Source organism: Hypoxylon trugodes (genome assembly GCF_022578975.1).
Source record: "Hypoxylon trugodes strain CBS 135444 unplaced genomic scaffold F4822scaffold_1, whole genome shotgun sequence".
Taxonomy (NCBI): Eukaryota; Fungi; Ascomycota; class Sordariomycetes; order Xylariales; family Hypoxylaceae; genus Hypoxylon; species Hypoxylon trugodes.
The window spans coordinates 2,918,906-2,943,805 of record NW_026250016.1 but is presented as its reverse complement, the minus strand read 5'-3'; the positions used below and the strand labels follow the sequence as shown (position 1 = coordinate 2,943,805).

At 47.4% G+C, this 24,900-nt stretch overlaps 7 protein-coding genes across 7 annotated transcripts; 3 read left to right on the top strand and 4 right to left on the bottom strand.

Moving 5' to 3' along the window:
- Window positions 1-128: 128 nt before the first annotated feature.
- F4822DRAFT_30574 (uncharacterized protein) lies at window positions 129-2,826 on the top strand. The gene has a single exon (XM_051455253.1). The coding sequence runs from the start codon at window positions 411-413 to the stop codon at window positions 2,799-2,801; it is 2,391 nt and encodes a 796-aa protein (XP_051319708.1). The 5' UTR covers window positions 129-410; the 3' UTR covers window positions 2,802-2,826.
- A 25-nt stretch (window positions 2,827-2,851) lies between these two features.
- F4822DRAFT_424396 (ClpP/crotonase) lies at window positions 2,852-3,729 on the bottom strand (the record flags this gene model as incomplete). The annotated part of the gene is made up of 2 exons (XM_051460139.1): window positions 2,852-3,485; window positions 3,545-3,729. The coding sequence occupies 2 exons, from the start codon at window positions 3,727-3,729 to the stop codon at window positions 2,852-2,854; spliced, it is 819 nt and encodes a 272-aa protein (XP_051319707.1).
- Window positions 3,730-4,506: 777 nt separating this feature from the next.
- On the top strand, window positions 4,507-6,444 carry F4822DRAFT_30546 (protein serine/threonine phosphatase 2C). Its single transcript, XM_051455249.1, has one exon. The coding sequence runs from the start codon at window positions 4,733-4,735 to the stop codon at window positions 6,314-6,316; it is 1,584 nt and encodes a 527-aa protein (XP_051319706.1). The 5' UTR covers window positions 4,507-4,732; the 3' UTR covers window positions 6,317-6,444.
- Window positions 6,445-7,847, bottom strand: F4822DRAFT_30545 (NAD(P)-binding protein). Its single transcript, XM_051455248.1, has 3 exons — window positions 7,262-7,847; window positions 7,080-7,193; window positions 6,445-7,003 (listed from the first exon to the last, which is right to left on the bottom strand). The coding sequence occupies exons 1-3, from the start codon at window positions 7,692-7,694 to the stop codon at window positions 6,573-6,575; spliced, it is 978 nt and encodes a 325-aa protein (XP_051319705.1). The 5' UTR covers window positions 7,695-7,847; the 3' UTR covers window positions 6,445-6,572.
- A 2,473-nt stretch (window positions 7,848-10,320) lies between these two features.
- F4822DRAFT_424393 (ARM repeat-containing protein) lies at window positions 10,321-13,261 on the bottom strand (the record flags this gene model as incomplete). Its single annotated transcript, XM_051460138.1, has 5 exons — window positions 10,321-10,676; window positions 10,729-11,284; window positions 11,340-11,618; window positions 11,672-13,014; window positions 13,078-13,261. 5 exons carry the CDS (start codon window positions 13,259-13,261, stop codon window positions 10,321-10,323), a joined length of 2,718 nt encoding a protein of 905 aa, XP_051319704.1.
- A 387-nt stretch (window positions 13,262-13,648) lies between these two features.
- Window positions 13,649-15,327, bottom strand: F4822DRAFT_30480 (uncharacterized protein). The gene is made up of 4 exons (XM_051455229.1): window positions 15,324-15,327; window positions 14,580-15,058; window positions 13,878-14,459; window positions 13,649-13,702 (listed from the first exon to the last, which is right to left on the bottom strand). Exons 2-3 carry the CDS (start codon window positions 14,776-14,778, stop codon window positions 14,020-14,022), a joined length of 639 nt encoding a protein of 212 aa, XP_051319703.1. The 5' UTR covers window positions 14,779-15,058; window positions 15,324-15,327; the 3' UTR covers window positions 13,649-13,702; window positions 13,878-14,019.
- A 5,168-nt stretch (window positions 15,328-20,495) lies between these two features.
- On the top strand, window positions 20,496-22,086 carry F4822DRAFT_386409 (uncharacterized protein). The gene is made up of 2 exons (XM_051456713.1): window positions 20,496-20,830; window positions 20,937-22,086. The coding sequence occupies exon 2, from the start codon at window positions 21,060-21,062 to the stop codon at window positions 21,627-21,629; it is 570 nt and encodes a 189-aa protein (XP_051319702.1). The 5' UTR covers window positions 20,496-20,830; window positions 20,937-21,059; the 3' UTR covers window positions 21,630-22,086.
- The last annotated feature ends 2,814 nt before the right edge of the window (window positions 22,087-24,900 follow it).

Below are 24,900 nucleotides of genomic sequence, written 5' to 3'. Positions count from 1 at the left end.
CTTAAATCTGCATGTGGAACAGTTGACCAAGTGCCCGTTCATCATCACTTGGTACCAGAAAGATGAAGTAATTAGAAAATAAAGTTGCGACAATCATCTCGTCGCAGCTGAAAATCAGCGCACCTAGTACCTATGCCAATACGTCCTATAGTGGGTGAGAGCTCCATATTTATCCGCGCCAGCGCAAGGGGAAAAAACGGGTACCTAAAGCCCCCACGTAAACTTAAATCTTCTCCTAACATCAAATTGGCAGCGACGACATAGAAATGCCATAACCATAATTCATCCAACTTCCCCTATTCAATCCGCCTTCCTGCCTTCATCGCACTCTCTTTCTCTCTTTCTATATATCCCCTTTCTTAGACTTACAAACATCTAATAGACGAACCCAAGGATTAACAACAAGCAAAATGGCGGCCCCAGACACATCCACATTCACCAGCTCATCCCAAGTCTTCGCCTCCCTCACACTCCCGCAAGTGCGCGCTGCACATAAAAGCCTACACACGCAAATCGATGAGAAAGCCGCCCGTCTGCGCACACAGGTCGGGAGTAGCTACCGCGAGCTACTCGGCACGGCTGATGCTATCGTGCGTATGCGCGACGACATGTTGGCCGCCCAGGACCGGTTAGCTGCTATGGGCGCGGCTTGTGGGCGTGGTGTTATCGGCTCTAAAGTCACGGGTTTGAGCCAGTTTCGTGGGAATGATGAGGCGGAGGCGCGTGCGGGACGCGCGGCTAGGGTGAAGTTGTTGGGTGCGTGTGGATTGGCGGTGGGGAGGTTATTGAAGAGTGCTAGTTCTAGTACGGGGGCGGAAAGTAGGGGAGATAGATTGGTACTTGCGGCGAAGGTCCTGGTACTGAAAAGACTGCTGGTTTCGAGTTTTGGTGCCGGTGATAATGTCAATGAGGATATTCGCGCTGCGGTTGAAGGCGCGAAGAAGACATTGGGTAGTCTACGCAGGAGATTACTCAGAGCCGTTGAGAAAGTGCTAGATAAGATGAGCGATGGCGTGGACCGAGGTGATATTCTGAAAGCCTTGACCGCGTATAGCCTGGCTTCTAGTTCTGGTGCGAAAGATGTTTTACGCCATTTCCTGAGCGTTAGGGCCGAAGCTATGGTTTACGAATTCGATATCGAAGAGCATGAGAAAGAAAGGGACGTTAGCAATGTCCTGAAAGGCCTCGATTTATATACGAGAACTCTTTTGGACGTACAGGCCATAGTTCCTAGCAAGCTCTCGGATGCGTTACTTCGACTAAAGAAACAGCACTTGTTGGCGGACGAGTCACTTCGGGCATTGGAGGGCCTCCGGCTGGATATTTTCGAAAAATGGTGTGGAGACGAGATTCAATATTTCACGCCTTTCATTCGGCACGATGATTTAGATGGCAAACAAGCTAGAGAAATGCTCACGAGTTGGGCTGAGAAGGGCGGTGAAATTCTTCTCCAAGGTCTACGGAAGACCCTCGAACACGTTTCTGAATTCAAGACTATTGTGGATCTACGGACAAGTGTTCTACAGCATTGGATTAAGGACGGTGGGAAGGCTAGAGGATTTGACCCATCCGTCTTATTGAACGGGCTGCGCGAAGCCATCGATGAGCGTCTTCTAAAAATTCTAGAAGCCAAGGTCTCCAAACTCAAGCTTGTCGGGTCTGAGGTGACTGCCACCCTTGAAGTGTGGAAACCTGGTACCAGCGATCAACACCGCAGTTTGTGGGATGAAGAAATACTGGATATAGACGTCTCAGGCAGCGCACACAACGTCACTCACGAAGTCGTTTCCCGTTTGTATGGAAGAAATGACGCTGTGGCCCGAGTAGTCACAAGCTACGAGTCGTGGCACCGCCTCGTTGACAGCGTAGGCGACTTGATCAATCAACTCAGACGTCAGCGTTGGGATGACGATGTGGAGGAGATTGAGGACGAGGAGGTCATAGAAGCTAGGCAAACGTTGCTAAGCAAGCATGACCCCGAATTGCTACAAAAGGAACTCGATAAAGCTATTGCTGAAGCATTCAAGGATCTAAACGAGAATTTGGCTGTCGCTTGGAAATCCAAATCAGATTCTTCAGACAGTGGAGCCATTTCCATGTACCTTTTGCGAATTCTCAGAGACATTCGTAGCAAGCTGCCTAAGCTCGAGGGCATCAAATCTTTCGGTCTAGAGAACGTCCCATCTCTACACGAGAAGCTGGCGGCTCATGTGTCAATCGCGCCACTCGAAGAATTCGCTACGACGGCTTTGACAAATAAACGAGTGGTTGGCCGACCCCTCTGGGAGGGAGAGCCGGTCTTACCAGCGCAGCCATCCCCTGGCACATTCAAGCTCCTACGCAACCTCATCATGTCCATGGGAAATGCTGGTTTAGACTTGTGGACTCCTATTGCTGTGAATGTTTTGAAACGAGAGTTTGGAAAACAACTCGTCGAAGTGTGGCAGCAGGAACTTAACTCCGAAGCTGCCGACGACAAGAATACAGATGAGGCGAGTGAGAACAAGCAGTCGGAACAGGAAGATGGCGTCCCCACAGAAGCCGAGGAGGATTCTAAAAGCGAGGATGCTCCCCAAGAAAAACCCGAGAAGCATAGAGACATATACATTCAATGGCTCTATGACATACACCTTCTCCAACAATGTCTCGGAGCCGACGTATATTCTGAGGAGTCATTTAAGGCATTCGTAGAGGAAGTATTTAAGAAGACTGGGTTAGAAAATGGCGCCAAGGACAAACTGGCTAAAACATCAGAAGAGTATTGGAAGAGAACGAGCTTACTATTTGGGCTGCTTGCATAATACCCATATAGAACAAAATTGCACATACAATACCAATTAATCTTAGACGCCTATAACTTGTGCTTCTTTTTGCCCGTTGCTAGTTTCTCAAACTCCTCCAGCGGAATACCCGTCACGAACCTATTTAGACCCGCAAACACCTCAGCCACATTCTGCTTCTCGAGTGTTTCTTGGAATGGCTTCTGGATCAACGCCTTAATCCCGACCAAGCTATCGTTGTTTAGGTGATCGCCCATACTGTCGTCGATTTCCTTCAAAACTTGCTGCATGAAACCATCACTATCTCCCTTCTCGCATTGGAATACCTTATTCACGAATCCCGTGCGCACCAAATCCTCACACGGGATTCGCTTACTCTGGATAAGCGCCTCATTGGCCTTGGCGATACCCAGACGCTGTACCATAGCATGAGAGGAACCGCCTTCGGCTACTAAACCCAATGACGAGAATGGCATTAGCAAGAACGTGTGTGGTGCAGCGTACACGAAATCCGCGTGTGCGACCAATGCCGCCGATAAGCCGACGGCCGGTCCGTTGAGTGCCGCGATTAGGATCTTCGGATGCTGGTAGAAAGCCCTCGCTGTGTTTAGGTTACCAGCTACAAAGGATTGAAGCCACACACGATATAAATCCGAGTTTTCCGCTACTTGCTGTCGCCGAGCGCCCATGTTAACGTTGGCGCCGCTGTAGTATGTGGTGAGTGGGTGTTCTAGTGTAACCGGGGATAGGTAATGAGAACTTACGCAGAGAAATATCGGCCTTTTCCTGTGACTATTGTAATGTAGATGTCGTCGCGTAAAGCGATTTCGTTAAGAGCCTTAGCGATGGCATAGTAGCCATCGAAATCCAAGGCGTTGAGTTTCTGGTCATTGTCGATGGTGATGGTAGCTATGCGACCGGCGTAAGATACCTTGATTATGTCCGCCATATTGTTTCTTTGGTTCAGGTCTTATATCTAAACAACTTTGGTATGTATAAGGCCGTAAGAAGCCACACGATAATCGAATATAATATATGAGACTGAACTCCTTTATAAATAGTTGTATAAGTCAGCCCTACTTCTCTTTCTCCCTTCATAACCGATAGAAGGATTGGTACCCCACTAAAAACTGATGGGTACCTCGGCTCCAGGGCTGGTTTAGTTAAAAGAGTGGATACCTAGCTAGGTACCTATCCTCGCTAGCATCCATGGATGTCTCTTCCCCACGATTTTACTCCAGCTTAGCTGCTTTAGGTACCTTCCTTAGGACATCATCTTTTTCATACTGAAGTTACGACCTTAGAAGATCAACTTACCAAAGAAGTTAATGTAGTAGGCAGTTGCGATGTGTATTAGACAAAATAAATCTAATTTATTAACCTTTCCCTTTTCAATACATTCCCTTCTTTTCAGCTTCACATCGACTTCAGATCTTCTAACAAATACATCATACGTAGATCTACCCTATTGGTAGGTACATGTATTGAATAAATGGGCGACCGCCAAGACCAGCTAGGATCAGCTTGGTTGAAACACCCTTCTGAGCTCAAAAATGGATGGCATTTCAAAGACTACTTAGGTAGATTGAAAGGGAAAAAGTCCATTTTTGAAAATCAAAGATATATATATATATATCCAAAATGCCTAGATAAGATGCTGACGTACTCTAGGCCATAAGAGGCGATCGTCGGAATTTGAGCTATTAGGTAAGTCGGGGAATAATTCAATATTGAGGGCCACGTACTAACATATTCCCAGCCACCACCGTATCAAGCGCACGGTACAGCTATAGATTCACCTTCACCGATATTCACTTTTTTCTCTATCGTGAGTCGAAACGATAGCACAATACAAGCATTCGAGGAGCGCAACTGGAAAATAAAGCTCGAGTGCTGCCACAGAGGTCTACTAAACATTAAAACAAACGCAGTTACCTGCGTCATCTCTCACAATGCTTACCCGCCAACTACTCCGCCAACGACCGCGTCTCACTTCGGTGACACGTCTGTCCCATCCGATTCCACGACTAATGGCTCGTTTATCAAGTACGGAGACGCAAAAGGTGTCTTCTTCAAGTAACACAACCACTGCTGCTATTTCCTTCGCTGCGGGTCTTGCATCGGCTGCATTTGTGTATTGGTTTTCATCTCGGAGCGGACAGACCCCAACTCCGGCCTCTGCCCCTACTCCTACTCCTACTCCTACGCCCACACCCACACCCACGCCCACACCTACACCTACCAAATCACTGATGAAAGCCTCAGATAGTGAGAGCACTGGCGTCCCGGATCTGAACAAATTGGGTTTATCCGATCAAATTGCCTACAGTCCGCCTACAACATCAGAAGGGGTCACAAACCAACTAAATGAGCACGCCTTCTCCCAACTCGGAGTAGGGAAGCTAGTAACGAGATACGACGGTACCCAGGTAGCTTCAAACAGTCCCTGCGAAGATGCATTCATCCACGGGCATTTCTCCGACCCCGTCAACAAAGACGGGGAGGACTGGCTTACTTGGGGAGTCTTTGACGGGCATTGCGGATGGCAGTTATCCCACCTCCTAACAAAACAACTAATCCCCTACGTTCGCCGCGCCCTCGGCAAAGCTAAGCCAAAGAACGGACAACCGCTCGGCGAAGCGGACGTACAATCGGCTTTAAAATCGGCATTTTCATCCCTTGACGACGCCCTAGTTAAATCCGCGATCCAAACAATAGAAAGTGACCTATTTTTTCCGGAAAAAGTAAGGAGGCTGGAAGCCGCATACGCGGGTTCTTGCGCTCTTCTAACGCTTCTCGACCCGGTGAGCAGAAATCTCACGGTGGCTTCTACGGGTGACTGCCGCGCAGTGTTGGGGCGGAAGGGTGCAGATGGGAAGTGGGTAGCTACAGAACTTTCGGAGGACTGCACAGGGGCAACTCCAAGCGAAATTTCGCGTATCAGGGCCCAATTCCCCGATGAGCCTGATGTTGTACGAGAGGGCCGAGTGTGGGGCATGCAGCCATCGCGGACTTTTGGCGATGGGATGTGGAAATGGACATCGCAGTTGAAGGAGCTATTACGGGATAATTATAACGGCCTTAGTTTACCGTCTGCGGTGCGCTACAAGGGGTATAAAGATGGCCCATATCTCACGGCAGAACCTCTAGTCACAACTACCAAGATTCCAGAGTCGGAACCCTCGTTCTTGATCCTAGCGACTGATGGTTTGTGGGACACGATGTCGAGCGCGCAGGCTGTTGATTTGGTAGGGAAATGGGTGGAGTGGCAAGCTCAAAAGCAAGCAAAACCAGTGAAACCTGCGAAATCGGAATTTGGCCCGACGATTCTAGGGAGGAGACGGCAGTGCAAGTATGAGGAAGAGAATGCCACGTTACAGGACGGTAATGCAGCTGTCCACTTGGTTCGGAACGGCCTAGGAGGTGGAGATGAAGAGATGGTAAGGGGCGCACTAACATTCCGGTACCCGAACTCAAGGGACATTAGGGACGACATAACAGTCCAGGTTGTCTTCTTCACTCCCGTTAAAGCATGAATGGTTATGAGGGGATATATGAGGGGGGCCGACGTATACCCATTAGCGGGCGGTTTTATACCGTCGGCGCTTTTGATTTTTGAAGCTTCATTAGGCGGCATGAGACTATGAAATGCATGTGCATAAGGAGTAGGAATATATATAGTATATTCGACTTTTGAGTTATACCTATTGGTGTTATTGGCAATGTGATATACCAACACCTCAATCATTCGTCATATAAATGGCCTACTTACAGCCATTCATTTTCACCAACCTAAGGCGTGTTCTTATACACTTCCTTAATTTCCTCGCTCCGCACCTTTGTATGTTCTTCGAAAGTCCTGAACCCCAACCCGAAACTCTCAGCGGGCGCAACACCCGTGGCACCCTTTTCAAATGCCTTAATTCTGAGCACCTGGCCGGCGACAATGGGATTCTGCTCAGCGACCTTGACAGCTTCCTCTGGGGTCAAGGTGCTGATTTTCAGGTCCTTGCCTGCAGCCGCGGATAAGTGCTTTAATACTTCGCCGACAGTTATACGCTCGCCGATGAGATTAAGTTCGTGGCTAGGACCGGATTCGGAGGCGGGAAATGTAGATGGGGAGATGATGGAGGCTGCGGTGGTCCGACCGATGTCGTGTTCATCGATTAGGGAGAGGGAGAAGGAAGGCGAGAAGGGAGTGTGCCACACGCCTTCTTTAACCACTGTATTAAGGGAACGGCATATAGGTTAGCGACAGCTAGGTAGGTACCTTAGGGTTTGTAGATAGATAGTACGTACGGTCAGGAATCTGAATCGACGCCGTCGAACCCGTGTAATTCGACATGAATTCCGCCGGCCTCAGAATCGTGTAATGCGGGAAGCCTGCGTTCTTAACCAGCTCCTCGCTCTTAGCTATCATAACCCCAAGTCAGCAAAGTCCCTTTTCAAATCACCGACAATCAGATGATCAGAATACTCACCCTTAGCGATCCAATAATTCGCAAAAACGGGACTAGCATCCCACCCAGGCAACTCCTTGTAATTCTCCGCGCCATACACATTACTATACACAACATGCTTCACCGTCCCCGCGCGCTTTGCGGCCTCAATCACATTCGTAGCGCCACGGTTCTCAGCATCGAAATCCGTAAACGACGGGATGCTCACGAAGAACACAGCTTCAATCCCTCCAGCGAAAGCTCGGTCCAAGCTAGCGACATCAGAGTCCCAGTTCCCACCCTCGACGAGCTCAGCGCCGAGCGCGGATAGTGCTTTAGCCTTTTCGGAGGAGGCGTCACGGACGTATGCGCGCACGCTATTTGGTCCTGAGGTTTGGAATTCCGGGGATAGGAGGGCGCGCACGACGGTGCTGCCTTGTTTCCCGGTTGCGCTTAGGACGAGGACTTTGACCATTTTCGTTGATGTTCTACTATTCTGGGTTTTTTCTGGTATGGTAGGTGTTGAGACTTTAATAAAGAGAGAAGCAAAGAATGTAGTGTTGCAATCGGATTTTAGTATTCAGTGGCTGCTTATTTATATCGATATATGTATGTATGTATTGTCGTAGTAATGAAGCTATATAGAATAATCGTACCGCACCCCGAGGCACGCCATCTCCATCCCAACATTCGGTTATCATGACCCAGACCGATTGGTAAGACCCTTGTTTTAATAAAACATGCTAAGATAATTTTCAGCTCTACGTATTGATCCTCCTGCTATGGAAATCACATGTACGATCGCTCATTGCTGTGAGGCCAGTAAACGAGTTCCATATGTTCCCCGCAACGGACAGGATCGTAGGGCGGGCTTGGCAGTGATTTCGATGTTGGTGCCTCGCTGTTGCAGCGTGTCCGCAGTCCGGGGGTCGGATGACAAATCCCTGGAATTCCACGGCCCTCGGACTCGGGACACTTGCGCAATTCTAGTCTACTCTAAGCGGCAGCTCAAGACTATCGAGATATCTTGATCTAGACCTAACAGGCCTGGCTCACGGCGTAGTAAGCCCCACCTATGTTGAAGAAAGACGAGGTCTTACCATAATAGCTCTAGGCTAGACGTCGTTGGTGCCGGGATGGTAGAGAAGATAAAGCTATTATCATGCAAATCTACTTAATATCTTATTGTTGGAAAATATCATGTGATATTAGAGATGTATTATAAGTTGAATGGATGATTAGATACCCCTTCGATTGGGCATGTTTCGAAGTAGTACATCTATATTAGAAAAGCAACGAGTCGAACAGCATAATCATTATTTCGAGGGCAGACTTATTTAGAACACAGTGTTCACCTACTATAACCTATCACTCACTCACATCTAAACCTCTGCATTAGGTAACTTCAGTTCAGTCAGGTAAGTCACCAAATCCGTCAGCTAAAACCAAAACCAAAAGCAACAACCCCCAAGACATACACACAAGGAGGGGGGCGACGACGGAAGGAGCCGGAGGAGCCGGGACGCAGGTTCAGTAGGGTTACATACATATCTCGCACCCCTCCTCCTCCTCCTCCCTGGTCGGGAATAAACCAGCACCATCATCCACCTACCTACAATTATACCCTCCCCTTAAGTACCTACCTATACCTATACCTATACCACCTTACAGTAAGTATTCACCCACACGCACGCCAAACACGATGTACAACTGCCATTCTATTTTCGGTTTCGCGGAGCGGAGTGTACATGCATGGCATATGTATATGTAAGATGGATAGCAAGATACGTTTTAACCCACAGTGTCTAGATTGACGGGACCATTAACGCATGTACTAAGATAGTAGTATAAGTATAATAAGATCGCTAACGTAAGAAATTACCCATCTCTCTCTCTCTCTCTCTCAAGAAAAAAAAAAACCAAAAACCAATATATCAAACTTGGGGTCCAAATAAAAAAAAAAGAAATCCGCCGAAGATACCTACGGTCCCCAAAGTCGTCACCGGCCCCCCTCGCCCCCCCTCGTTCATTATTCCCTCAACCAGAGCCATGACGTCTGTGGTTGTACGCCATCTGTTTCACCGAAATCCTTCGGCTCAGGCCTGCCGGCCAACCAGCACCCTCGGAGGACAGCCTTTTACTCCAAAAAGGCGTTTTGCACTTTAATCTACGGTACCGGTAGTAGACATGATTTCCTGCCTGTCTCGCTCGGGTTGCTACATTAGCTTGAGACTTGCTGTACGTAAGCGGTAGGGATAGACATAGCCATAGATGCCTGAATTGCTGGCTACTTTTCTTGAATTCAACGCTCAAAGGCTGTGGTTAATTGTAACACTTTTGACTATAGTGTAGGTTACATATCATTAAGTCACAGTTCCACGAAACCCATGATAGAAAAAAAAGGACCTTAAGCTTTTTTTGTTACCCGCTGAATAAAAAGCATTCGGTTCTATGTGTCATATCTAGACCGCTTGTCTATCCTCTGATCCCTGGTAGAAGAAAAATACCTACAATACCGTCGGGCCAGATAGAAATACAGGCCAAACGTTGCTCCGTGAAACTCTTCGCCTTTTTATGTGTTCGCTTGGCCGTCGATTTGTTCCCGAGACGGCCCACCGATGATTGTTCCATCCGAGACCTTCACGCCAAATGCCTTCTGATTTGCGTATAATCCCATCCATTAAATCACATGTACTCCGGTACGCCCAGCCTGAATGAATAGCAACTCTCATCTCCCCTACCTAGCCGCAATCATCAAATAAACCAAATTGCCGAAATAAAACGACACATCAGAATAGAAACCGTCGATGCGGCGGAGGTCATTAGAAACCCAATATTATGTCGAATGTTATATGTCGTATAGTGTCATGTGGGGGACCTATTAAGGGTCCTAGCATCTCTATGTATGTGGTATTTGCAGTAATATCATCTTTTTATGCACCGGTATCATTTTCAGTTCGCTGAGTAGAAGTGATAGACGAAGAATTTGCGGGCGAAAGTCGGCGTTCAACCTAGACAATGTAGCAAGGCTGTCTAGGGGTGTAAGTACTAGGCACATTCTATAGATGTGCAATAGAGGCATATGTAAATTCGGTACCTTTTTACGATTCATTAACCTCAACCGTTCGGTAAGTTTGGCTGAGCTTGGAAGCCTTGGTGTTCTTCTCGTCCAGAGAATCTTCCACACTAGCATTGGTACTTGGTGGACTGGTACTCTCTGGGCTGTTTTGCTCCATGGTGAGTGATGGAGTAGGTGCAGCCGAGTTGACCTCGACGAGTAAGCTAGGTGTAGTAGGGCTAGTAGAGGCAGTAGCAGAGCTAGAGCTGGCGGTCATCAATCTGTCTAGAGCTGTGATTTGCCGCCCAGTACTGTATTTCTTTAGGTTGGCGAAGTGAGGTTTCATCTCCTCAATAAAGGTTTCGCGATCTGGGCCCTCCAAATGTTGCATCAATTTTTCTATAAAATGGTAAGCCTCGATATATCACTACGAGAGGTTTATGAGACTTACGGATCACATAGTTCCCGAATTGGTCCTTCATCATGAGCTGGAGTGGGCTAGTACCATCACTGTGTAGGGCGGTGAGCTGGGTTCTGATGGCCTTTCGGTCCTCGTTGCTACCATATTCAATGGACTTTTCAACGACGTTGGATGCGAACTTGTGCTTCGAGAAGAAAATTAGTTTCTGAAGGACAAGTTGAATGATTTGCTGTCGGTCTTCCGGTTCACCCTGTGCGATGATATGCTGGGTAACGTAGTTTCCGTATTGGTCAGTTATAAGTCTTGCAGCGCAGCCATGCAAATCTGTCATTAGACTCGTCTTCTCTTCTTCGGTTCCATGCTCAAGGATTCGCTGGATCACTCTGCAGCCGTAGTTGTGTGAGGCTAACGATTCGATCTGGCTTTGAAAGGCATCCATGATGAACGGAATGCAGAGGCGGGGCACCATTTGGATGATCTTTTGGATGACGTGGTTTCCATTTTGGTCCTTGACGATTCGCATGATGTCGGGTTTGAGTTCCTCTACGATTTCAGTTTGCTGTTCGACCAACACATGCTCGAGCGCCTAGTGTATTCGGTTAACAGTGCATCATCGATTAAATAGTATGAATATTATTCACCTTCTGTACGACACGGCACGCATACATCTGGGTTGAAAGCTCTGCAACCTTACCCTTCATCTGGGCCGCGATGATCTTTTTCTGGACTTGGTTTCCATGCTCGAAGAATTTTTGTATGACATAATTGCCAAAGACGTCCTTCATGAGCTGGAGGGTATTGGGTTCGATTTCTCGGAAGACCTGATCCTTTTCATCACTGTTCGCGGTTTGAAGCTTCTCCTGGATGAATCGGGAGCCGTGCTGATCGCCGCTAAACTCAACAATATGGTTATAGATATCCTAAAATTGGGTCAGCTACCGCGGTTTTCATGTTGCGGGTCTTGTGCGCTTACCTTGAGCTCGTAGCGTTTATTGGACTTGGCGTTGCTTCGAAACTCCTCAAGAAGCACGCTACGGACACCCTTCCCAGGATCTTGGTCTCTGCTAGGTCGCAGGGGAACTTGAATGCCGGGAATGTAGTTCATAGGTAGACCGTATCCCTGCCCCGGAAGCTGGACCTGGGAGCGCAGGTTCGGGTTCTGCACATACTGGTCATAAGGGGCTGAGAACTGTGACAGGCCATTGTAGTAATTAGGAGGGTAGAAACCAGATTGTTGCTGCAGGTATTGGGAGTCATGCTGGGTTCGGTTAAGTTCTTGTAGTACCCTTGGGTCTCGCGAGCCTGGTCTGCTCCACGGATCAGCCCTTGGGTTTGGGGTTCCCGAGAAAGCTCTCGGACTATTCACGCTGGGACGATAACCACCACTTCCAGCAGGTGATCCTCTCTCACCTGGACCCCTCCGAGAATTATAGAGGGAGGTGCCAAGCGGCTCTGTCCAGGTGTCCTGCATGTTTTGGCCGAACGCTCTCGAGTTGTTTCCTAGTTCATGTTGCCAAGGTTGCGAACCAGGATTAAACTGGAAGGGTTGGCTGGCGGGGTTGAAGTGGCCGTTGGTTACGTATCCGCCGTTCGCGGCCTCAGAGCTGTCTTCTAAAGTGAGAGCATTGTTAAAGGTCTCCTCGAGATCATGGCCTGAAGCGTCTACCGACCCAAATGCGAATGCATTAGAGCGGCCCTGCTCTGGTGGTAGCGTGACAGATGCGCTAGAGATAGAAGGACGCTGAACTTGTGATTTCGTGTGGGCTGGAAGTTTAGTAAATGGATAGTGTGAATTATCTCCGTAACGATGCGAGGGAGTTTGCCCATCCGTCTCCAGTTGCCGTGAAGCTAGTGTGTTCTGGCGGCTATGTCCGAGTGGGAGGAATGTTGGATCGTTTGAGTTGCGTCTGTATAGGTTAGGGTTTTCAAGTTCTAGCTGCGAGTTGCCGTTTGAGGTGTACAGGTTTGAGCTTCCCCGTTCACCACCAAGGGAATCACCAAATCCTCCCAGATATTTGAAAGGCGCTGGGGGTTCTGAGGGACCAGGTGCCATCGTCCTGGTGGCAGGCGTTGATCCATTCTGACCCACTGAAGAGCGGGAGGGGAAGATGTGAGAGTTGCTCGGGACTTCAGGGAAGGTATGTTGGAAACCATCCCTCGTTCGCGTTGGCGACGTACTCCCAGATGATGATGAGCCTTGATGCGCACCACCTGGCTGGTTCCATATTCCACCTCGTGAAACCCACGGTGCGGCTTGAGAATGCGAGTTCAGCTGCGCGGATCCCGACGTCGTGCTAGGGGAATGTTCTTCTGATTCTGTAACTCTAATTAGCTCTATTCACGAGCTGTAACTCGGCTTTCTGCCGCTGCATCACGTACCTCTGGAAGTTCCTACGTCCCGGCGCGAATTTAAGGAGCCTCCGATAGTGCTTCCCCATATACCATTTGATTGCCATGCTGTATGAAAGGATGATCCGATGGGCTGTGAAGCCTTATCGCTGGAAGGGTTTCCCATACTGAGGTGAGGAAAGCCGTTCGGCCGTGTCTGTTTCCAGCGAACCATGTTAGCCCAATAACAGATGTAGACGCCGGCCTAAGTTAAATCAGGGGGCACACGGCTTAATAAGGTAGGTCTAGCCCAGCACCTTTAATATGCGATGTTCCTTTACTACACGAGGAGTCCTGGGCTGTAACCGATCTGTTCGTACGCTAAGGAAAGTAGTCATGAATAGAGTCACTCACTGCTGTAGTCATAGCGTTTTGGTTTGCCAAAGGCCAAAAATACTAACACCAGACGGAAGACAAGTACTCGGTACGTGCAAGGTAATACCGTGGTGTACCACGCCGTCTCCGTCAGGCTTTCGGTCGCCCGAAATCGTATACTCGCAGTGGGAGGGTCGTTATATGTAGTTGACTCCCGCAAACGTCGCACGCGATAAGGACAGGACGAAATCTATTATATACGTTCGTATGTATGCGAGAAATTTCTCTTAGCTAGATGAAACTTTTAAGACAAAGAATAGATTAGGCTGCTGGCTCAGAAGTAAAGAGCAAAAAGGGAGGGGAGATTCATGGGTATAGTTGAGGCTGACGGGGTGGTAGTATAGATATTCGATTGTGCGACGATTGCACTAAATAAGGCATAAATCAAATGAGGCTCGGACTGAGCGATTACTTACCCAATATACTCTCGAGTTGTTTCCTAGTTCGCTTCGCCGAAGGGTGGTCGGGAAGTAACCCAAGCTCGAGGTAGGCTTTATGGTTGTAGACCGACTGTCGTCATCCGTTAAATCGTTAGCAACGAAGTAAGGCGACGGATGATTAAGAGGATGGTGGCCGAGAAAAGGAGGTGAGTCGGTCGGAGGAAATGAAGAATGGTCGAATACGCAGGTATGTAGGTATGCAGGCTAGCAGGCAATAAAGCAAGCAAGCAGGCAGGCAGGCAGTAGGCAGTAGGCAGGACAAAAGTCGAAGGAAGGGCTGATGTATATTATGTACGTATGTAGGTAGGTAGGTAGGTAGGTTGTGTGCGCGGTCGTGGATCGATCGTGGATTGGTCGAAGGGGGTTGGAGGGTGAGAGCGACGGATTCGGCAGCGAGCGCAGAAAGTGATTGTGCGAGGTATAGCGGTAACGTAAGTAATTCGAAAAGTCGGCGAAATAAAAAGTACGATAGGTAGGTAGGCAGGAGGATAGATGAACGGAATTGCAGATGCGGATGGGATTTATTATTTGCAAATACTATGCAGTGTGTCTTGAATGCTTTAAGAGGTAAGTTAATGTACAGCCCAAAGATCGTCGGGTACCTCGTGAGGACTGGCCTCGAACCGAGTATGAACGAGTAGAACGTGAATGAGGGTTAGGCAATTTGTATGTATGTACTAGGTAAAGTGATAGAAGTACAGGACGATAGGACGAAGTGTACGAATGTACGCGAAAGTCGAGAGGAAGAAACGTGAGGGCGCCTTATGGTGAATGGGCCCCACGGTTTGGAACAACCTCTCGGGACGTGTTTTGCGCAAATGGGGAGACGGATTTTGTGCTTAGGATTGGCTGGATTAAGAAATGGAGTTGGACTCATTCGTAAAAGTCAGAAAAGGCTCAGGTCACAGTCTTGCCCAGGCCCAGGCCCAGTACCTAAGTCCCAGTCCTGTCGGGACTAAGAGCACAAGAGCACTAAAGCGCTAGAAACGCTAGACAGGGGATGTCTCCAGCCCCAAAAAAGAAATCAATCCCAAACTTACCAAACTTAAACCAACAGAGTTGCCCCCAGCTTGCCCCAGAAGAGAGTCCTAGACGGGCTTGAGTCCAGACTAGTGCCAAAGTTAGAAAAGGGTAGCGTTTTGTTAAGGAAGGTACCCCTAAAGTAGGTCAGATAGCTAGGGGCACGTTAGGGGAGGTAAGAGCCAGGTAGGGCAGATAGATTAGGTGGTAGTCGCAAAGTTTAGGTAGTATTAGTGAGTATAGCGTAGTAGCGTAGTAGTGTAGTATGGGGGTGGGACCCCCCAAAAAGGGACGGGTTCACAAGTTTGACAGAGTAAGGTATGTGAATCTGATAGATCTTGGGGAAAATGATGGTCAGGGGGGTTACAACCACAGAAGAAGAAGAAAAGATTTTGACCGTACCTAAATGGTAAGACAGGGCAGAATGAGAACCGGACAGGACAAGACAGGGTTAAGCGTAAAAAATAAACAAAATAAAAATAAAAATAAAAAAAGAGTACATACAGTATGTAGTAGGTAGAGATTAGAAAGATAGATGGAGAATGTGAGCGAGTGAGAGAGAGTTACCTAATGTTAGGTACCTAACCTATCTTATTATTGATTTTTTATTAGTCGATGCGGGCAATGCGAAAATGCAAGCAGTAACGAAGTATTGTAGTAGCGACTCACGTTAGGCTTCCAAGGCTCCAGGGCTGTGAGGTGTTATCAGATACGGGTCCCAATGCGCTCTACTCGTGCTTGTGCGACAACCAGGCCGTCTACTGCCGGGGGTACATGTGTAGTCCGGTGACAAGCAAGCACTGGAGCACTTGGACTGCACTATTTGCTCTCTCAAACTTGAATGTACCGCACTTTGTACCGCTTATATCGCTTGTACACCGTATGTACCTCTCGGAAGTACCCCGTACCTTATGTAGGGCATGTAGTGGTTGTTGCAAGCAGTCCGGCAGACCAGGTCGAGTGGTCAAGGGTTTGCACGATGACCCTGGTCAAGTAAGATGTCGCGCGACGTTCCTGGAATTGATGACTGAAAGTTACGTAGGTAGTAGTAGTAGTATAGTAAGGATATGTAAATGGTAGTTGCAGTGGGTATAACCCGTAAATAGAGTGAGTGATAGAAATGGAGATTTGAATCTGGATCGAATCCACCTAAGTCCGACTAAGACTTTAGTATTTCCGAGGTGCAGATAGGTGAAGTAGTTTAACCCAAGCTTTCTTCAGGACCTGTGTATATAACTAAGTTAGGTTAGTAGATCATGTTAGGTAAAATACTGTAGGCTGTTTTGTACCTAACCTCTCAAGGTTATTTGAAAAGAGGAGAGACGAAAAAGACGGGAGGTATCGATAAAGAATTAATTTGGTAACGTACCTAAGTACCCAAGTAACTCGGAGGAACGGACCTTCAATGTTGAGAAATGTGTAAGGCAGATGGCCGATACTTCCTTTTCTCTTAGGTAATTCAAAAATGGATACCCAAGATTATAGGAAAGGTGTAATAGGTGAAAGTAAAAAAGGATGTTCCCTCTTTCCTCGTCTGCTCTCTATTGCACTCTCTTGTGAGGGGCCAAAAATGAATGCAGGTGCGAATCGATTTGAGGCGCGGGTGCAGATGGGGCGATGGGTCCCTTCTGGATGGGCTATGGGACTCCCGTTCCCGCCGTTCTTGCCGTCTCTCTAGTCCTTTTTTAGTGGCCTATTCCAAGCTGGTGTCCGACGGTCGCGCGACACCCACAACTTGGAACTTGCTTGCTACAAAAACCTTGGCAATCTAATTTGATCCAAGATGCCAGATTGATAAAATAGTTGCCCAATATGCTTAACATGTATAAGCATTTGAGGTCTATCGAGTCCAACTCTAATAAGTCACTTGTGTTTTATATCCTTTTGTTTGAAACAGACTTATAATTTGTTGGAGTAGTCGAGAATGCGACGTCCCTTATGCGATTTGCGTCGAAGTTGAATCTGGTTGGGCGATTCCCTAGCTGCAGGCCAAGGTCTCAGTGCCGGCTAGGGTGTGCTGCTATTTCTTAACTCGAATGTGGGATTTTGGAGCTAACTTGGGTAGTAGGTAGTAGATCTGACGGATTGTTGAAGAAGTATACTGTTCCTTTTTAATACTCGATCGTCAACTTCGGGTTCGGAATTACCAACATGTATAATTATAGGCGAACGGTAACTTTCGCAGCCTTTCTATAGAAACTGGGGGGCGGTTGGTGGCGCTGTTAGCCTACTGGTCGCCGGTCGGTCTTCGAAATGGCCGTCGAAACTCTTGCTATCGTAACAGTGATATGTAGCGTTCATGTACGTGTGAAGAAAGCAACATGCAGATTTCTTGTTGCTGCGCCGTCTGAGGTATAAGCGGTTTTGGGGGCCGCCGAGCTTTTCGTATATGTGCTCGACTTGTTTTACATCGACATCGCCTCAATTTGATACAACGGAAAAACGGTCGTACATGAAAAAAATTGACAGGGGAAGAAGGCTATAACGAATAAAAAATAGACAATTATTTTTTGTACGGATGCGAATTCAGCTTTTTATCAACACTTCATGCGCTATACCGGCCTCAAGCCATTCACTCCCTTTTCAATTAAAGACTTCGACTGGCTAAGGGCGAGAAGAACAAAAAAAGAGATATATTTAGCTGGAAGGGAGGATGGGGAGAGAGGGCCAGGCGATCCACGATACTAATACTAATACTCCTCTGTCTATTATGTCCTAGTTGCTATGGCCAAGATGCGCTATTGCCCACAGTTACTAATTACTAGCAACATTGAAAGAAAGCATGTATAATAAAAGCTTGTAGTACAGGGGCGACTACGGATGTACGGGGCAGATCACTTATGTGGCTCCCCTACATGTCTTGGAGGCAACCGCTTGCTTGGTGTTCGTCCAATTGGACCTACTCTTCGAGCCCGGGAGTCTGGAGAAGCGGCATTCTCTTTGAGCAAAACATAGCTGGATTGGTGGGAGCTTTGCTTGCCCAATAGTCACACCAACAATGTGGCCTGGTCTATCTCGTTAGAGACTGGTATGGTGGATATCACATAACAACAACCAACCCAACTTATGAACAAATTTATTGGTGAAGCCTACTTGATTGTCCTTCTTCCTCGCTTAAAAGCAGCGTCTGCGCTTAGAGGCTTAGCGCGTAGGCATTCTAGTTTGGGGTTGAGCCTTGTGATGCGCGATGTTCACCCAATTTACGGCTCAGGAACCAAGGGAGGTCATATGCAGGTCCCGTGGCAAGCCCCGGACGCCAGGGGCCTAGGAATGTAGTAATCTTCACCATCTACTACGGGGAATGAAGGTAACTATCCAAGGGAATGTAGACTGATGACAATCTCCCGTTATGGAACGACATGTCGCGGCTTCACTTCAGAATACCATTCATCGGTTGTCCGTGGCACCGTGTTCCCCGTTAGTTTCGGTAAGTCGAAATGTTGTCAGTGAAGCTGACACGCTCAAACAGTCACACCGCAGGTACTATTCGCCTCGATGAGCGAAATCGTTGGCTCGTCATCTCCCCTCTAGAGAGTAGGCCTACCAAAGAGATGATTTCTACTACTGCCCATGAAAAGAGCCCGACAGCCTTGCTTTACGTTCCCTCCCAATGTGACGCAAGTTTACCGGTCATCACCGTCTACGCAACGCTAAGTGTTCACTTCAACACTTCTTGGTGGTTAGGATTGAGGATTATCAATCTCATGGTAGTAGCGAGGCTCCGTTAGGTATGTTCGGTGATCACATAGACCCCTGAAACACCCGTCAAATTTATTCGGCGTAATTACGTTCGTCTATTTGCGTTCGCTATCGCTTTTTCTCGTCCGCTAACAACACGAAATGAAAGCGGGTATACGACGGGCATAAAGTCACACTCCCACTCAAGTGCTACTTCTGCTGTTGATTTGAATGTGGCTTCCCGATCGAAGATCCGGGGGGCGTGAGTCCTGCAGAAGTATCATGTTTGTCACTTTCGATTCTCGTGTCTGACTCGCACCTAAGGATGAAACATATTGCACTGGCGCAGACCAAAGCCCCCCTCTACGGATAGCTGCAGGCCTTGGAGCCATAGAGAAAGCGCCTTGAGCCGATTTCTGTGAGACATTTGACGTGGGGTGGCCTGGTTCATGCCAAGAAATACTTCTCGGACTGGGAAGAACTCGATGGAGAGTTAGCTAGCAAACCTGGATGTCGGGCGAACACGTTTAGTGGCATAAGAAGCCTTGCAATCATGTAGAGGAATTGACAAGCATCCCATTGAGTACCCTGCTGTTTTTCCATGCGGGTATGTTGCCACAGTCGGGGAAATGATAGTTCGAAATAGAATATGTCATCGGCATTCTGTACATTGCTCGACATGACTATCCCACAATGTCTTAGTAGTTCCAGCCAAGCACCGACGCCATTTGCGGGGAATATTGATAGCACTCTGCATTATTCTGCATTGTTTGAAGCAAGTAAGGTCGGTTGGCTTGTCAACTTGACCGACGTTGGGACGCAACGAAACCAACAATTCGTGGGTGATATTCTGCAACTGGCGACTAAGTGACCAATACAACAACGTTAGCACACCATCGATCTTGTATTTAAATCAGCCTTGTGGATTTAGATGCCTTTCTCGGTTAATATCGCTACCAATCGTCGACATAGACATGCCTATGGAGCTAATCCCAAAACATTGCGATTGAGCAACAGGACCTAACAGAACTTCCAATATATTCAATATCCTCGATTTCAATCGTGTCGGAAATGTAAATTCTGAACCCTTTCCGCCGGTGGATGTTTGTAGAAAGTACCGGATTTCAATGGTTGAAATTTGCTTCATTGATCGATGCTAGACCGAAGCCCCTGGTATTCCTCGTTGACGACCCTCCCATGCACCCGTATTCTTCATACGGTTTGTGCAACTCCAGTCTGGGCGGCTTGAGTCGTAACCCAAGTAAAACTGGTGTCGGACTCCTAGTAGATTTATCAAGTGAAGACGCTTGGGCCATTCGGAGGAACCCCTTTTCGTAGTCCTTGAGTTCTACCAATCTAGAGATGGTACGTACTCTTTCGGATGTCTTGAAGTCCTAAGAATAGAAAAGAAAAATAGAACTAAAAACTCCTGCAGCTGATTTGCTGTAAATCCACCGATCCTCCCGAGCGAAGCGGACCAGGACAACCTAGGTAAAAGTTAGTCAGTCGCCAAGATATGCCTGAAGCTCAATCTCATAGAATTGTTCCACGATATCCATAAGATGGAGATGAAATCGGTTTCAACATTTCTCAACAGTCTCCTTTATGATAATCATGTTGCATTGAAAGTGCGAAATAGTGTGTGGGTACTTACATAATACCGAGAACTGAACAGACTCTGATTTGGGGAGCTAGCGTCATTGGTTCTTGACCGTTTTGGTGCTAAGCTACCCGCTTTTCATAGTTCTGTAGAGCCATCATTGGCCGATCTTGAAATTAAGCAGCGTTAAGTTTGGGGCTTACTTACGGCAGCACCGAATCAGATTGCTGTTCCTGTTTGAGCCCTGTTCGCTACGGTGGGAAGCAACAATACGCTAATACCCTTGTAAATTAGATTTGCCAGCAGCCAATCATTTCCTGTTAGTGCTCATTAGCCGGCTAGGGTGAAGCTCCACAGCCAGTTGATCTTGCTCATCCTCTTCAACTCCTCTACCCCCCCCCTTCTTTTCTACTCTCTTCACGATTTTCATCGTCGTTGCGATCGTTGTTGTAGTCGTTGTTGCTTTGTCGGTTCAGAGAGCCCATTCGTTTGGCTTCGTCCTCTCCCTCATTCAATCATTATCATTCGCTCTTTACCATTTTTGGTTTCAACTTCACTCTTTTTAGTTGATTCCGTCCGGTCCTTCTCTTCTGGAGTTCTCCGAAGTCTCGAGACCCTCACTCTCCCTTACGTACGTTCATCGATGTCTTGAAGGGATCAATGAATATTATCATATAGATTCCTATCTTCGTTTTTTGCTCTATTGAGTCAAATATCTAACACTTGTTTCATTGTAGCTGAGCCATTCATTCATTATTCTCTCCTGAGCCGACCAAACCAAACTCCCTTGACGCCCAACGATCAACAATTAATCAACAACCATCTCTATTATTACAAGATCAGCAACAGCTAGCGTCAATATGTCTACATTCAGCAACCTTATTTCCCGTGGCAACGCCGTCCTTTCTGGGCGCGACCTCAACATGGGAGGAGAGTCTGACACTGTTGTCAACTTGATGATTACTTTCCTTGGCATCGCTTTTTTCGCCCTCGTTATGGTGGCCCTGCTAGTAATGCTTCGACGAGCCAAGCGCGAGCGACGGCAACAGGAGGAGACCCTACCACAATATAACGATATCAAACATGACGACTACAACACCCGTCGTCTGACCATCCAGACCGCTGACGGCCGATCAAGTATTCTGGTTGTTAACGGTCGTCCTATGTTGGCCGATCCCAGCGCACCCCCCTACTCTCCCACCAACATCCCTGAGATTCACATCACCTTCCCCGACGAGCAAGACGAGCAGGGCCACAACAAGAGCGGTCGTGTCGTCGTTGTACGTGTAGGCGAGACCTCCGTCGGTCTTGAGCCCGTCAAGGAGGAGCAATTACCAGCCTACGAGAAGGAAAGCAAGTCCGGCTTCTACTCGATCGATATGGACCAAATCGGTGGTCTTAAAGAGAAAGATCGATCCCAATTCTCCTGAGCGACAACTAATATGATCTTCCCGCCGGGACCCTTGCGAAGATCAGAACAAGTCGAAAAAACTTAATTGATTCAAACCCGGCTTATTAGTATATATGATGGAGGAGTATGGATGATATATATACATATGCATGAATAATGGTGTACCTATATAAAGCAAATGTTTCTACGCCTTCCTTCTGACCGCCTCTCGAACGAGGCGAGGAAGTAAGAAGGACGGACCGACCCGGGCAGTGGAAAGCGAGCTTGGATAGCCAATCTCACGGTTTATCCGGGCAGGGCTTTTGGTACATGCCGGTCCTGCATATAACGATACCCTTTGCTTTTTGTCTTCCCTTCTTCCGAGGCCCTCACAGGACAAATTTAGCCTTCTAGTACGAGGGGCAAAAGCAAGGCCACTAGACGCGGTATATATTCTCAATTGTATAGCTAAATTAATTCCATCGTACAAGCCAACTACACATTGTCTCGTTTTGCGATGCTCAAGATACCTAAATCGTCCTCCTACATGTGATAGAAAAGCCACTCTTTGATCATATGATTCTACCATCTCAATAGTCATGTATATGTGATTGGTTTTATAATGTGCCAGGCAACTCCCCGCGATGTCCCTGGTCCAGAAACATGTTTTAACCAGTAAAGAGACGGTGGTGAGAGCGTTTCACGCACGGTAAGCACTCTATCTAGCTAGGTACATAATAACGGCGCTACCCCGACGCAAGTGATTCCGCCGCCAAGCACGGCATACAAGGCAATGATAGTCAAGAACGCCCGAAGTATGCATTACCTACGCACTATCACAAGTACGAGCGTCATCTTTGTGCGGGATGTCTCAATTCCCAGTTCCAGGGATCGTGGCTTTCAGCACGGTAGAGGAGTGCGATGAATTAATACTATCTGCCCGTAAGCAGAGGTCGCATCTTGGATTGGGTATTTAAGACAAGCAGGCTCAGGCGGGGTCCACTTGTTGATCTCTAATAACGTTTCTACTTGTAATTGAGGAAAAAGAAAAAGAAATTTCGAATCGGTAAGCGGTGTTCTGGAGTTCCGTTATACTGTTTCTGTGACATCATTTATTTACTCACGATGTTTCGACTTTCTTCTTGCTACCTAAAGCCTCCCCCACTCATGAGGTTACACAGAAATATCAATATGTCAGCTTTCTAATAAGTATGCGTTCAATATTCAAAACTCTAACTTCTCGAATAGACAAGAGCCTCGTTGGCACGTGTGATGTCAAAGGGCATTTTATAGTTACATCAAGTAGCCATATCAGTACTTGGTAATTTGTGTAACGTTCGTGCTTCAGCTTATAACAATTTTGGCGCTTCGTCCGGATATTTCTTTATAAACTTCGGTGAAGAGGGTTGGGACCCCCACTCATATAAGCCACAAGTCGATCATTCCGCTCTGCCAGACAGTGGCCAGCTGAAAGTCCCGTAAGGCGTTACAGAGCAGTGTAGCATGTAATGCCCATGCGGACGGCTTGGTTACCTTGGGGGGGCCTTACCTCTGCGACGGAATAGCGGTATCGTTTCTAAGTAGGATTTGGTGGCGTCGTTGACATATCGAAAGTCGTGGCGGCGCGATACGCTTCCAAAAATGAAACTTGAAAGGTGAGATATAGCCTGCCTTGCAAGCCGCCGGAGATATTTAAATAAACGTCAGAATCGGGAGACATCTGTCAGTACGGGCTCGTAGAGTCTTGGCTTATTGAGAGCGCTCGGCATGATCGGGCTTTTAGTCTGATTCCATTATCCTAGCATCGCTCAACAAAATATTATACCAAATCGACAAATCCCACTGCCGGAGTTTCATCAAATGACAAGCCAGAGTAAGCATCATGTCAGATTCTTGTCCATACTCGACCCGGTATCCAATAATGCTGTCGTGACGTTAATGCGAGTTGGTTCGCATATCCCCACGCAAGTCATCATATTCGATGTCTTCACAATTATGGGACTGTGAAACACGACGGCGTTTCTATTTCTTCTTAGATCTGACATGATATCTCAACTGCGTAACAGTCAGCAAGATAAATGGGGAAGGGAAATGCGAATCTTGAACCGATAGATAATTGACGACATAACAACATATCTGGGGGTTGATCAATGTGATGATAGTATATCACATGTCTTCCGTTCGATTGGCTGGGCAGAAAGATAGGTGCACAGGTGTACGATAATCAAGAATGATATCGGATGCTTTCCAGCAATTCCTTGAATCCCAGGTCATACATGGCTTCCTTCCGGTCCGTCGGCGAGTTTTGATGAGCTATAAATTAAGAACCGTTTCGGGGCTTGTTCCCTTCCCAATCAGATGAGATCTACGGATATATGTGACACAATGACTCTATTAGGCGGCCGCGCCTGGATACTGTATAAAAAGGTATGTTCTATCCCAAGATACAGGCGCTAGGCGAAGGATCATTATCATCGTGCAAGATTCGGCACTGAAATTTTCAAGATGACGAAACCCCTTACATCAAGAGCCTCACCGCAACAAGCCACTTAGCACCTACAAGGTAGGTACCCGGGAAAGCTCACGGCACGTCATCGGCAATTAGTAAAACATTACATCGGGGAATCAGTAGTTGCGAAGCCTTTAACACGGAAACTACCGTGTCTCGGCTTCTATAAGCATACGTATTAGATACGGAGAGAAGAGATTTATGTGTAGGCAGAAGTACCGGTTGGGGATTACCGCTCACATAACTCCGGCGAAAGGATTATGTAATATATATGAATGACGCCTTTCGCTATTTCAGTGAACCGCGAATATCAGAACTAGATGATTGATGCGTTATTAGCGTAAAAAGGACGAGTCAAATCAATGGATTCATCTTCGCGAAGGAGTTAAAGCTATAAGTGCTGCTTATATGAGACCCACACATCGTGGTTAGGTAGCTAATGTGCGTGCCGAACCGTACCAAAGTCCGGAACGTCAAACCCGGGTAATTCGTACTCATGATAGGTGGACGAGAGTGACTCAAAAACGTGATTGATCTTTTTTTTCTCTTCGTCTGGGACTCCTAGACTAGATCCGTCTGTTAGCCCACTATTATATACCATCCGAACCATGTGGGATGTGACATCATTGGCTGATAATCCGCCGGTATGGTCACATACATCATACACACGACTCCGGAAGCTGTCTACCTACCTAAGTAGGTAGTCGGGCCAGTCTCCTTCCACCAAGACCCCTTACATAGGTGATTCCTTGCATTTCTCCCAATGAAAGACTAAGTCCGGTTCATACCGATATCTCCTAAG